We start from the raw sequence: 12,886 nt of genomic DNA, 5'->3' as shown, positions 1-12,886 counted from the left end.
GTATTATACTTAAGAGACCCTCCAACCGGCCACCATTCGCCATCCTCCAGTGGATACCGTGGCCATGCAGTATCACATAGGAAGACCAGGTGAGTCTTCTTTAAGCCCTGGGGATCAAATCTATCCCAGTTTTTCAGGATACAGTTCAAAGGAGTGAGGCTGGATTTGTTAGCTCCCATCTTGTCCTGAAGGGTCCCGGATGAGCTCCCAAGATGAAAGGTTGTTGTGAATCACAATGCCAGGATTCTTGGCCCCCCAGAGGAGAAGAATTCAATCCTGGGCCAGAGGTGAGGCTTGATCGCTCAGAGCTTTTGTGTAATAAAGTTTTATTAAAGTATAAAGGAGATAGAGAAAGCTTCTGACATAGGCATCAGAAGGGGGCAGAAAGAGTGCCCTGAAGTAGCATTTCTTAAACTCCCCGAATCTTAAGAAGCCAAAGGCAATATAGGAAAGGTGGAGATGACTGGGAAGTTTGATAACATGCCTGGATCAGTCACCATTCCTTGGAAAGTACCATTTCCCCAGGGTTGCTAAAAGGCTGATTTTTTCAGGTTTAAGTAAAAGACAACTATCTCTCCCTCCGCTGCAGCATTGTTATTTGTTAAGAGATTTGTGTCAGTTTAAGCTTGTATAACGGGAAGGCTAGACAGGAAATAAATTTCCATTGAATTCCACGGTAAATGTTGGATATGTCAACGTAGAATTGTCCATTGTCTGCAGTTGGTTTCAAGCACCAAGCCTATCATTTCCTGAACATGCTCCAAATGGCTTGCACCAGCCCATCTACAATCATTGTTAAATGTAATGACTCTTTTGAAAGGAATAACTCTGTAGATCAGGAAGAGTGTAGGGGTAGAAGGGTGGAAGCAGGGTGAGTTACAACCGGGGGGAATGAAAATGAGTTAGACGAAAAAAATTCAGTCTATTCCTCAAGGTCTGTAAATGGCCAGTAATGAAGCAAAAATTCATGGAATGTGACTTAAAGTCTTCCTGAAGTGTTGTACCCATGGAGTGTTTCCAAGCTTCTTGATCTGCAGTCCCCTAGCAACCATCTGATGCTGAATTCACCTTCCTAGGTGTGGTGCCCTACTTCTTCTGGAATTTAGATCTCTGGGGCAAACTCCATTGGGAATTGCCTCTGTGTAGTTAAGTCTCCCCTCAACAGCTGCTCTGATTTTCATCACACTTCTGCTAAGGTGGACCCTTCTGGGGGTCAGTGGTGTGATGGCAGAAGATGCAGCCGTGAGGCAGAGAAGACTAATGAGAGACAAAGTCCGCTTGCAGGAAGGTGTGGCGAAGGCGGGACCCCAGATTCTAAGGTCAAGGTGACAGCGAAGTAGGAAAAGAAGAAAAAAGAGAGAAGAGGAGAGGATCCCTGGACAGGGACTTTCACAGGAGCCAGAGATGATTAATGACAAACAGAAAGAAAACCCAGTTTATCTGACTGATCAAGAAGACATTCGTCGGCATATATTGGCAACTAAATGATTTTCACACAGATAATACAAACATTAAAACAAGTGTTTCCTTACTAGTATTAATCACATTTCAATAATTCATTAGCTCTATATTTTCTAGATTGCTTAACTCGTTGAGCAAATCCACAGTTTAGGTACCACTGTGAGGGGAGGGGGTGGGCAAGGTGCAGAACGAAGGAATGAAACTTAGAATTGTAAACCAGGGTTAGTGGCACAGTGGCACAGGAGATTGTCAATGAAAACGACAGGAGTGGGTACAGTTACCGGCCTTAGGAGTGCAGTACTGCCGGATACAAGGGAGGGACTGTGACTCAGGAGTCTGCTTTCTTGTTAATTAAAACCGAGCAGCAGGTCAGCAGCCCGTCCACCTTTTCCAGTTCAGAATTGCTCACGGGGATCAGCATATGGTCCTTCAGCTTTTCATAAACCTGTAGGAGGAATCAAGGAAAAGCAGAGAAGGTTTAGTTTCTACCTCTGTTTTCCCCGGCCCTCCAGCCCCAGCCCCAGCCCCACCCCACCCCCACCCACCCTGCCTGGGATAGATAATGCATTTAGCTTGTGAGTTCAGGCTTTTCATACATGGAACCCCAAGGCATGCATGTCACTGAGACCACACCCATGCCCACAGCGAAACCCATAAAGCGAGCAGCACTGGTTAACCACTAGCTCTCTGCTCTAACCTCAAAGCCAAAGATGTGTCAGAAATGTGGTTGTTACTAGCAAGGCCTTTATTCTGCCCTTGTCAGTGCTGGATTAAGTGATATATGAAAGTCTGTGGCCTTGATTTCAGTCTGAGTATGACTCTCTCTCCACACTTTAAAACCCTCTCAACTATAAGGTTTCTTTCCTTAACAAACTAACTAGAAACACTTGCCAAAATATGATTTAAGTGAAGGGTTTCAGGTCAAAGTGCTTTTAAATGACAGGTGTGAATTTTAGAGCATCTTTTGACATGAATAGAAAGAAAGCATGTGTCAAACCTTCAAATAAACAGTAAACAGATTTTTCTCTGATGATAAATCAAAGCATATTGTTTTAAAAAAAAAATCACTTGAAAATATACTGTCTAAAACCAATCCACCATGCTTCTGTAGAGTGTACTTGGTTCCTTAAAATTTGGTACCATGGTTAATTAAGAGTGGCGGAATTAGAGCTGCGTTCCAGCCCCAATTCTGTCAACTCGTGGTTTCAAGTGTGATTTCAGTCAATTAGCATCCCCATGGGATTATTTCTCTGTAAGACTGGAATAATATTAGTGCCTGCGCGGGCTGCTGTAATGGATGGATAGGGTAATGCATACAGCACGCCAGGCACAGTGCCTGGCACAGAGAAAGCCCTCTATAAACATGAATAGTGTTCCTGTTTTTGGTGATAGACCCAGGGCTGAATTCAGAAGCAGTTAATGATAATCCCACTATCGCATGGTTGATGTAGCTTAAGCGGTAGGTATCAATGATCCAGAGCTCCATTTCCCCAGGTAAGTTCAGTGACCAGGGTGCTTACTGATACTGCAGATTCCAGGGTGGAAGTCCAGGAACCTGTATTTTTAACTACTTTGATGCACATTAAGATATGAGATCCAGTATTCATTTGAGAGCTGGTTAAGACACAGTCTGGGGGGTCAGAGGTCCTCTATTTTCCTCAGATTCACACTTTTGGCCATGAAAATAGAAAAAAAAAAATCTGCTTATCCTCCTCCCCTTCTCCCTTTTTAATCTGCTGAGGGAGATCCTGATTATGAGAATCAGCCTAGTAATTATACAGTATTGAATTTTTAAAAGGTAGCAAAACTGTTTTATAAAAATGTTAAACCTAAGACACATGCGTATAAAAAAAAGAGAGATCGATGGCTATTAAGGCTCTTCTGTAATGCTTCATATAGATATCTTGTTCCTTTGGGCAGAGATGATGCTGAAATGCCTAAAAAGGATATGAACCCTTAAAGGATCTATGGATGGGCACTCTTGGATCTGTTTGGTATGATTAAAATGAAATTACTAAAGTATACAGGTAAGACTGGCAGAGTGCTCTGAAAGACTGGGAAGACCAGTCTTTCTCTCAAACCAGGAAAGAATTCCATACCGAGGAGGCAATTCCCTGTTTAGAACACAAATGAAGAGATACTTATAGGGCCCAGCTGGCTGGTTCTGAATGTGCAATATTTTATATTTCTTCCTGTTTTCTCCTTTCAAGACTTTGCTGCCTAGGATGTGTAGCCCTTGCTTTTAGCCCTTGCTTTTCTGCAGCCCTGACAACGAGCACTCTTCTCTTTGGGTCATTCCTACTTCTCTGCCTTAAGGAATAAATGACCCTCTGTTGAGGGGCAGCTTAGATTTGTCAGAAATAATGACACAGTTGACCTGTGTAGGTCTCTATGCTTGATGAGCATGTGAGTGTCAGGAAGTACATTTAATCAGAGCTGGAGCACAGACTCAGGAGATCCAATACTCATTTGAAAGGCTATGAATACCAGGCATGATCATCTCAATTACTCTGCATGCATTACTGACCAACGACACTAATGAGAAGAGCAAGCTAAATAAACTTTCCTTTGGCCCTAAATTATGTTATCCTTTGGGCTTTCCTAATGATGTGTTTAGGGGGAAAGGAAGCCCCTGTTATTTGTCACTCGATCGTGAAAAAAATCCTTAGGCAGGAAGGTTTTGAGGAGGTCTCCCCAGCTACTGTGGCAGGAAGGACGTTTTATTACCTTAGCACTTTCTGGGTACTCTTCTGGGGTTCGGTGCAGCAAGACGTGGCCTTTGCTGGGGATATTCAGGTATAGGCAGTTTGCGGCCGTGTCATCAGGCACCGTGAGCTTGTCGTAGCGATGATCACTCATCTGTTGCATGATCTATAGAGAGATACAAAGCGGGCCTGAGCAGAGCGTCTCCCACATCGGCCAGCAGGCGGGCAATGTGGCAGGATAAAAGCTTGCAACCTCCACCTAAGCATGCTCCTCTGTGTTGAAGCTTGTCCATTACCTCCAGTCACTTAAAACCAGAAAAGGAAAAGCAGATGTAACTATGGTTCTTTGGAAGAATTGTAAGGGTTCTTTTAAAAGTGTTTTTAAGGGTTTTTAAATGTTTAATTTTTAAGTTTTTGTTCATAAGATCTATCAGAAAGACACACAGACAAAAGGCCCCACTGGGGTTTTGACGATATCCTTGGCTGAGTTAGCAGGACTGCTCTGGTCTATAGGGAAAAGGACTATAGCAGCAATCAGAATGGTCAGTTAACTGATTAGCAATAACTGCACATATACATGCACAAACATAATTTCTTCTTCTAGGTGCATTTATTAATAAATTGAATTCACTTGTCTGTTAGCAGGTGCTATCCTTAATACAATGAGCATAAAAATCTCCTGGGGGAGGTGAATGTTAAAATCATATTCCAAGGTCTCACCCCTAGGGATTCTGGTTTGACAGATTTGAGGTGAGGAACAGAAATTTGTATTCTGAGGTCCCTCTGGGTAGTTCTGAGGGAGATGGTCCCTGGACCACACTTGAAGAAAAACCAACTTAGCAAGTCTATTCATCAAGTAATGAGTTTATTAGAACCCTAGTATAAAACAACTTAAAAATAAGACAGATGAATTCTACAAATTAAAAATATTGGTATCTCATCTTTAGCCCCTCAACAAATTAAAACAAAAATGCAAATAACAACCTCCCCCATCCCCCTAACCCCCACCCCATAACACCAAAAATATCCAAACATCAAAAGTGAAAACAAGTATTATTTTGGGCTTACTCATGTAGCTTCTTTCCATTCTTTATCGTTATCTATACGTTTGAAAGAATCTGCCAAAATGTCATGCCATGAAGATATAACAAGATCTTTTCATTGTCTGGTTCCAATCTACATTTCCAGCTAGGTCTTCCTTTACCCCTCCATATCTGTGTGGAAATGGGCCTTATATTCCTAGAACCCAGAGTTAGGTCTCTTGCTCATTCAGTCACAGAGCCACTGGAAAGTAAGATTTATGTTGGGAAAGAGCGGATGAGACACCAAGCTCCCTGCAGAAACTTCATTCTCAAGAGGATGTGAAGAGTACAGATGGTAAGGTCTTCTTGACTCACCATCAGGTAAATCATTCTCTTTTCCTAGTGGGGACTATGTCAAGGGCAGACAGAAACCAGAAGTAATATGGAATATCCTTCACAGAGAAGGAAACATTGGGAGTGAGGATGAGCTTAAGCACTAGGTCAAAGGTGCAGAGACACAAAGATAAACAGGGAAATGTCCAGTTTTTGAAGAGGTCACAGCCTACTGGAGGAGACTGTCAGACAAAGAGACAATTGTATTACAATAAGAACAAGCAGAGCACCATGCTAATAATTTTGTATGTATTATTGAATCCCCAAATTCCCATTTTACAGATCAAGAAAATGGACTGAGAGAGGTCAAAAAACTTGACCAGGCTCATGCAGGTAGATTTAAATCCAGATTTGTGCAACTCAAAACTTAATTTATTAATCATCTCACTTTGCTCTCTTTCTTAATCTTCAGAGCTGCAGCAAAATCTTTGTCCTACAAAGTACTATATCATTTATTTTTCACTTATTTGGTACTTCTAATTTATGGTAAAAACTCTTTTCATGTGTAATCTTATTAAGGCATGGTACAGTTTGGATTTGACTGGACATCTCTCTTGCACTTTTTAATTTAAATTGTTCCCTGAGGGGAAAGACCCATAGGATGAATCACCCACCAGTAGGGTGGGCACTTCTTTAACACCTAGACTGAGAAAGCTCAGACCTATTCCATACATATGGGCTTCCCAGGTGGCTCAGTGGTAAAGAATTTGCCTGCCAATGCAGGAGATGAAAAAGAGTCAGGTTTGATCCCTGGGTTGGGAAGATTGCCTGAAGGAGGAAATGGCCACCCACTTCAGTATTCTTGCCTGGAAAATCTTATGGACAGAGGATCCTGGCAGGTTACAGTCCATGGGGTTGCAAAGAGTCAGACATGAGCGAGAACAGCACAGCAGCAGCAGCCATTCAATACATGGACAATTAAGAACTATTCTAAGCAAATTATCAATATATTCAACTTAGCTCTCTTTTTGAAATGGATATGCTGCAAAATAATATGAAGAGGCTTGTTTAAGAGAAAAAAATCCAGACCCAAGTAACTCTGATCTCTTATGAATTGCTATTTAATTATATCTTACGCAGACTTTCTTTTGGCTGCTTTCAAAACACAGTAATAGTAGCTTCCCTTTATCATTGTGTGGGAAGGGACACATTAAGACCATGAACTCTGGAGTAAGACCTGGGTTTGAGTCTCAGTTCTCTCCTCTGTGAGCTATAAAAATTCAAGCTCTTTTTTTTTTCACCTCTTAGTTTCCTCATCTATTGTCGTTCAGTTGCTCAGTTGTGCCCGACTCTTTGTGACCCCGTGCACTGCAGACTCCTCATCTATAAAGTTGGGATAATAATGGTCTTTCACACATTTATTCTGAAAGATAAATGAAGATAATGACTATACTTAGGCACTGTATTAATCCCTTAATTAGCTACTAGTATTTTACCACAGCATGATCAGACAAACAGGGTTCACGTGTCCAGTCTGCAGTACCATCTACCATTCTAGCAAACTTTGCCCTTTAACCTCACACTTAAGATAGTCTGTTTTGAGGTAAAGAAATCACCTATGGCTCTTAGTACAAGATGAGCTGAAAGAGAAAGAAGCATAGCAAGTCCATACCTCACAGGCCTGAGTATAACTTCAACGGTCCCATGAGCAGCCTGGCAAATTCCCCACCTCTCAGTCTGACTCATGCTTGTCCGGGGGTGACTATGAAGCAGAAACATGGAATGTTGTACATTCCAGAGGAAGTGTTATCAAGGATGTTATCAGTGCTGACTTCTTGTTTAACCATGAAGGAACAAACTAGAATCTCCAGGGTTATGCCTACCTCAGAAATGCCCAGTTTCTCTGGAGTAACGGAGACAGAATACTTCCTTTCCTGGTGTGCTTTGTTTACCTGGCCTTCAGCTCGCACCATGCTCCCTCCTATCCACCCCCTTGCCCCCCTCAACCTTCTAGTTTGAACAATACCGCCCCCACTTCCTATGCGCTTGATTTATTGTTCTTCAGTTAACGGTGTTTATGTGAAACGCTAATAGCTGTTTTCCCTTACTCTTTAATGTTTCTCTCTCTTCCGGGTCTTATATGTATGATTTATAACTTCTGGTGGGAACATTCCTAAAATTACTGACATAAGGGTCAGTACCCAACCTAACATTGTTTGAAGATAGTTTCACTTTTTTTCCTCACTATGAGGAAAGGAATTATACTGTTCTTAGTGGGGAGATACTTTAATGCTGGGAATACATAAAGCAATTCACTGATAAATTCTACTGAGAGATACTCTTAAAATAAATGTCTAAATGAAACCACTGAAGCCACCTTAGGAGAAGCTTTGCAATTAATTTATCAAGGCCCCCTGGTTATCATTTTAAGACAGGTTTAAAAATATGCCAAAAGAAATGACTTTTAATAATAGAACAGACCCCATTTGGAGCAGTGAGTAGTTCTGCTTAACTATGGAAGAAAAATTACAAAAGCTCTGTCAGGCATAGTCTTTCTAAATTAAAAGGATTTAGGAAGTGGTAACTATAGATAATAAAAAAAAATTATATTTTTTCCATGAAAAAGCTAAAGGTACTTATTCTAAACACAAAGGGTTTCCATCTTTTGGGACAGGTTTTTCTTTTCCTGTTAGTGATTATTTTCTTTTTTCTTATGTGTTGTTATTGTCTGAATAAGACAGCTTGCATTTATTTATAGCTGTGTTCAGGAGATGGCAAGTGCTCTGTACAGAACGCAGGGAGCTTGCCATCCAGAAGGGAATACACAGAAAAAGATTCAGGAGATTGTGTGTCTCTCTAGCATCTTTCCCCTGTTGTGCTGGAATGGCACTGTGAGGATATAAGGATGTGCTTGCAGCCCTCCAGGCAGGGCATCACCTCAGTGAGCTCAATGATTGAGCCACCATAAGGTGGAGAAACAGGTTTTGCTTCTGCTTTGTGGATGCACAGCAGCCTTTGTTAAAAGATGAGCATCATTTCAAATATCCCGAGAATGTGGCTGTTGGGCTCTTTAGCTCTATGTCCCAGCTTTTTTTCCTAAAAAGGGGTAGAGGAGGTGTATTGCTCCAAAGCTGTGTGTAAAGTGTTCCTTTAACCCCAGGGACTGTACTTCCTGCTTCTCACTGCCCTGGGAGCCAGAATGAAAAGGAGAAAGCCCCTAAATCGTGTACATGCTACAAGGTCCCCAGAGGCCCCGGGTTCCGGGCAACACACAGGATTTCTACAGGGCTTCAGGGGAAGATCTGAGAGGCTAAATTGCTGTTCTAAACTTCTTTTCTGACTTTTGCCATTTCCCAAAGGGGTTATTCCACACACTATGTGTGCTGTGCTGTGCTTAGTTGCTCAGTCATGTCTGACTCTTTGCCACCCCATGGACTGGAGCCCACCAAGTTCTTCTGTCCATGAGGATTCTCCAGGCAAGAATACTGGAGTGGGTTGCCATGTCCTCCTCTAGGGGATCTTCCTGACCCAGGAATCAAACCCAGGTCTCCCGCATTGCAGGCAGATGCTTTACCAGCTGAGTCACCAGGGAAGGCCAGGAATACCGGAGTGGGTAGCCTACTGCTTCTCCAGGGGATCGTCCCGACCCAGGAATCAGAACCGGGTCTCCTGCATTGCAGGCATAGTTTTTATCAACTGAGCTACTCAGGACAGGATACAACTGGCATTCTGTCCAATTCCACTGTCTTCCTAGAGCTCTCCCTTCAGGCCTGGCGTGATGGCAGTGGATGGTGGGAACCTAGACAAGATGCCAAGCTAACCTGGCCATGGATTCTGCCTTCAGAAGATGATAATCTATAATTTAAGCTAGGCCAAGGGTAAACTAGCAGTAAAATGAAAGTCAGTGTCCCTTGTGACACAGGCATCTCCTTAATGAAGAAGGCACGCAGCCCTGAGAGGAAATTGGTCACGTCCTGGTGGTCTGTTACACAGCTGCTCATCCAAAGGAACCCACATTGCTCCCCAGAGGGGAGCTGTCACAAAACCGAGTGGGAAACGTCTGGCTTCCAGCCCAAGATAATTGCATGGCTAGTTGCATTAACAACCAGGCATTTCCGGCAGTTCCCAACATTTCTGGGAATTTTCTCATCCATGGGTCTGGAAGGCAATTTCATTCTCTCACTTGTTACTTACTCATGCTTTCTTTGTACTACATCACTTATTTTGAAAAAATTCCCAGGCTATGTTGTTTCACAGAACAATGTAGGCCGCATTGGTCAAATACCGAAGCAAAGTTGTTCAGAAGGTGTTTAAAGATGTTTAGGAAACAGAGCACATTCTTGGCTTGCTCATACCAGATCTTCCTATGAAGCATACATATGTATTTGTCTTAACATATCAAAGTGGAACCAACTCAATAAAACAACTCAGTATAGATTCTATTGAGATATACAGTATATGATGTCAAGCACACTTTTCATTGCTCCTGGATATCTAAAATCATTCGTACATTTATTTATCCACCCATCCGTCAAGAGTTTATTGAGAATTTGACAATATACCAGGCATCAAGTCTTGGCAGTCCTTTTAAGGCTCAGTCAAATAGCTATGAATGACATTCTAGAATTGATATCATGTTTTCATTTTTTAATAGTGTTTCCATGGATCAGCTCAAAATGAACACAACCCAAGTGAGGATGCCATTTAAACAACCTCTCTGAATTGATGGGTTGTATAGATCCTAAGAATGAAGTTACATGGTTCTTTTTAGTTAAATCTGGGCAAACTTTCAATGCCAAATATTTCCTTCCAAGCTAGCTGACATTTCCTCCATAAATTATCTCATGTTTGGAGCTGCTGCTTTTACTCAGATCATATGGGCCACATGAAAATGTGGAGGAAAGATTTCTTCTGTTATTCAAACTACAACCACAAGTCACAAAAATCTATTTCTGGAAGGAATCCTTAAACACAATGGTTTCTGCGGAAGGCTGGGACCCGCACCCCCTCCCCCACCCCTCCCAACTCTTATAAGACCACTCTGAACTCTGTGGAGGGCTGAGGAGCAGAGTAGGGGCAGAAGGAACAAGTAGCAATTCTCTGGGTGAGTTACAGCCCTGATTTAAATTTTTGACTCAAGGGGTGGAGAGGAAAAAAATCAGACCAAAGCACCCCTCCCCAAATGCAAAGTCTGGCATTCTCCCCTCCCTTCTTCCCCCTGCCATGCTTCTCTATGACTAGCTATGTAGTAGATGCAAATCCCCCACGGTCTTATCCTTATGTCTTGAATAAGTACAGTAGACAGCTGCCTACTTGACTACTGAGGTCGTGCCCTGGCTTTGCTTCTCCAGATACTTACACCCTAAATTCAGCTCCTAAAATCTCATCATCAAAAATTAACTTCCCTGGGTACTGGGAACTGGATGATCTTTCAGTTTCCCTTGGGTCATTCAATAACAAGGACGAATTGAAGTGCTTACTGAGCTATCTTCTAATTATTGATGGTTCCTCTATTTTCACTCCTTTCTTCAACAATTCGTTTTACAGATAAGAAAGCCAAGGTTCAGACAAATTCAGTAATTTGTCCAAGGTCACACATGAAGACAGAAATCCAGGATTCAGGTCCAGGTGAGTCAGCTTCCAAATGCCCACCATTTTGCGGTCACATCAATCTGCCACCTTTGCAAATAGCCCTTGAAAGATTAGACTCAGAGCTCACTAACTGACAGTCTGTGGGCTAATTTTTCCTGTAGATACAGTTTATTTGACATGCACGATTTTTAAAAGTTTGCGTTTAAGTGCATTTTGGACAGAGAAGGTCTGACCCCTGCAGTTGTCTGAATTTGCTATTAGACTACAAAGATTGGTTTCCTCAGAGATAGCTACTCTATTTTTTAAGTAGATGAAGGAAGAGAAAAGCCTTCAGGAATAGAAAAGGACAGTGGGTGAAGAGGCATTATCACCTCTAGAGCAGCAGAGGGGCAAGCTTGAAGGTGAGAGATGAGAAACGGCCAAACAACGCACACTTTGTAATGATGCCCATGTCCAGCTCTGTTGACTCGGACCCCACCACTGGTGGATTAATGCTTAGCCTACGTACGAGCAAATGATTCCTTGGTTATCTCATCAGGTACCCATTTAAACATTTTTTTTTTTTTTTTTGCAATAATTGTGATTGTTTTGCTTTGAGACATTCAAAATCCTCAACCTGATGTGCTTGGCCATTTGTGAAAGAGTTGCTTGGGGTTAGAGGAGAGTCTGTGCACACGAAAGAGCATTCTTTTTTGTTTCTTTTGTGGAACAGTGTGAAGAAAATCACCATTAGGACTTTTAATTGCTCTACAAAACTGTACTCATAGCCTGGGTACAGGCTAAAGAAAAAAGTCTTTAGCATATGTTCAATGCCCTGAGATCTTCAGCTCCAGGTGGTAGTATGCTGGTAAATGTGGGAGAAAATATATGCCTAATAAACCCATAGAAGTTTATTATAAATTTTACTGTATTATAAAGGATGGGTAGCATATAATCTTTAAATAATAGTAAAGACTTCAGCACTCCTGACTGTAATTTTCATATTGCCAATTAATTCTCACAGAATGCTTCTGTTGATTTTTGCAGTTTGTGCATTTGAGGCCAAACCAATAGTTGCAACTGACAAATCAGTATAACAATTCCAAAATGGCTGCTGGGTGATATTTTGTTAACAATAGTAAGACGGATGAGACAATGTTTGGCAATGATGTAAGTGACTGCTAAAGTGCATAGTAGCTTTTGAATACTGGAAGAATATTTCCTCATTTTCCCTGAATGTAATGGTTACACACATAATACACTTTTAGGTTTAATCTGCATAATTAAAATTTTTCCCATCAGAATTTGGGATGGACATGTACACATTACTATATTTAAAATGGATAACCAACAAGGACCTGCTGTATAGCACATGGAACTCTGCTCAGTGTTATGTGGCAGCCTGGATGGGAGGGGGCTTTAGGGGAGAAAGGATACATGTATATGTATGGCTGAGTCCCTTCCCTGTTCTCTTGAAACTATCATGTTGTTATTTGGCTATACCCCAATACTGGAGAAGGAAACAGCAGCCTGCTCCAGTATTCTTGCTTGGGAATTCCATGGGCAGAGGAGTCTGGAGGGCTATAGGCCATGGGGTAACAAAGAGTTGGACTTGACTTAGTGACTGAGCATATATACCCCAATACAAAATTAAAAGTTTGAAAAATTTCTCCATCACTTTCTTATGTCTAGAAAATCAGTAAAATGATCAATTAAGTCCTGTTTTATAGCTTTGCTGATTTCTGTGGTGCAAACATTCTCACTGTAGCCAATTTCAAGTTACCACTGTGATAT

At 41.8% G+C, this 12,886-nt stretch overlaps 1 protein-coding gene across 1 annotated transcript in view; it reads right to left on the bottom strand.

Moving 5' to 3' along the window:
- Positions 1-1,630: 1,630 nt before the first annotated feature.
- DDAH1 (dimethylarginine dimethylaminohydrolase 1) overlaps positions 1,631-12,886 on the bottom strand; it is a 156,737-nt gene continuing 145,481 nt past the window's right edge. The window contains exons 5-6 of the mRNA XM_052637661.1: positions 4,189-4,332; positions 1,631-1,906 (exon numbers count right to left, since the gene is read on the bottom strand). Coding sequence (XP_052493621.1) covers positions 1,790-1,906; positions 4,189-4,332 — 261 coding nt within the window. The 3' untranslated portion in view covers positions 1,631-1,789. The remainder of the gene's footprint in view (positions 1,907-4,188; positions 4,333-12,886) is intronic.

Source organism: Budorcas taxicolor, chromosome 3, assembly GCF_023091745.1.
Source record: "Budorcas taxicolor isolate Tak-1 chromosome 3, Takin1.1, whole genome shotgun sequence".
NCBI lineage: Eukaryota > Metazoa > Chordata > Mammalia > Artiodactyla > Bovidae > Budorcas > Budorcas taxicolor.
The sequence above is the reverse complement of the archived record's forward strand: the minus strand, read 5'-3'. Positions and strand labels throughout refer to the sequence as shown.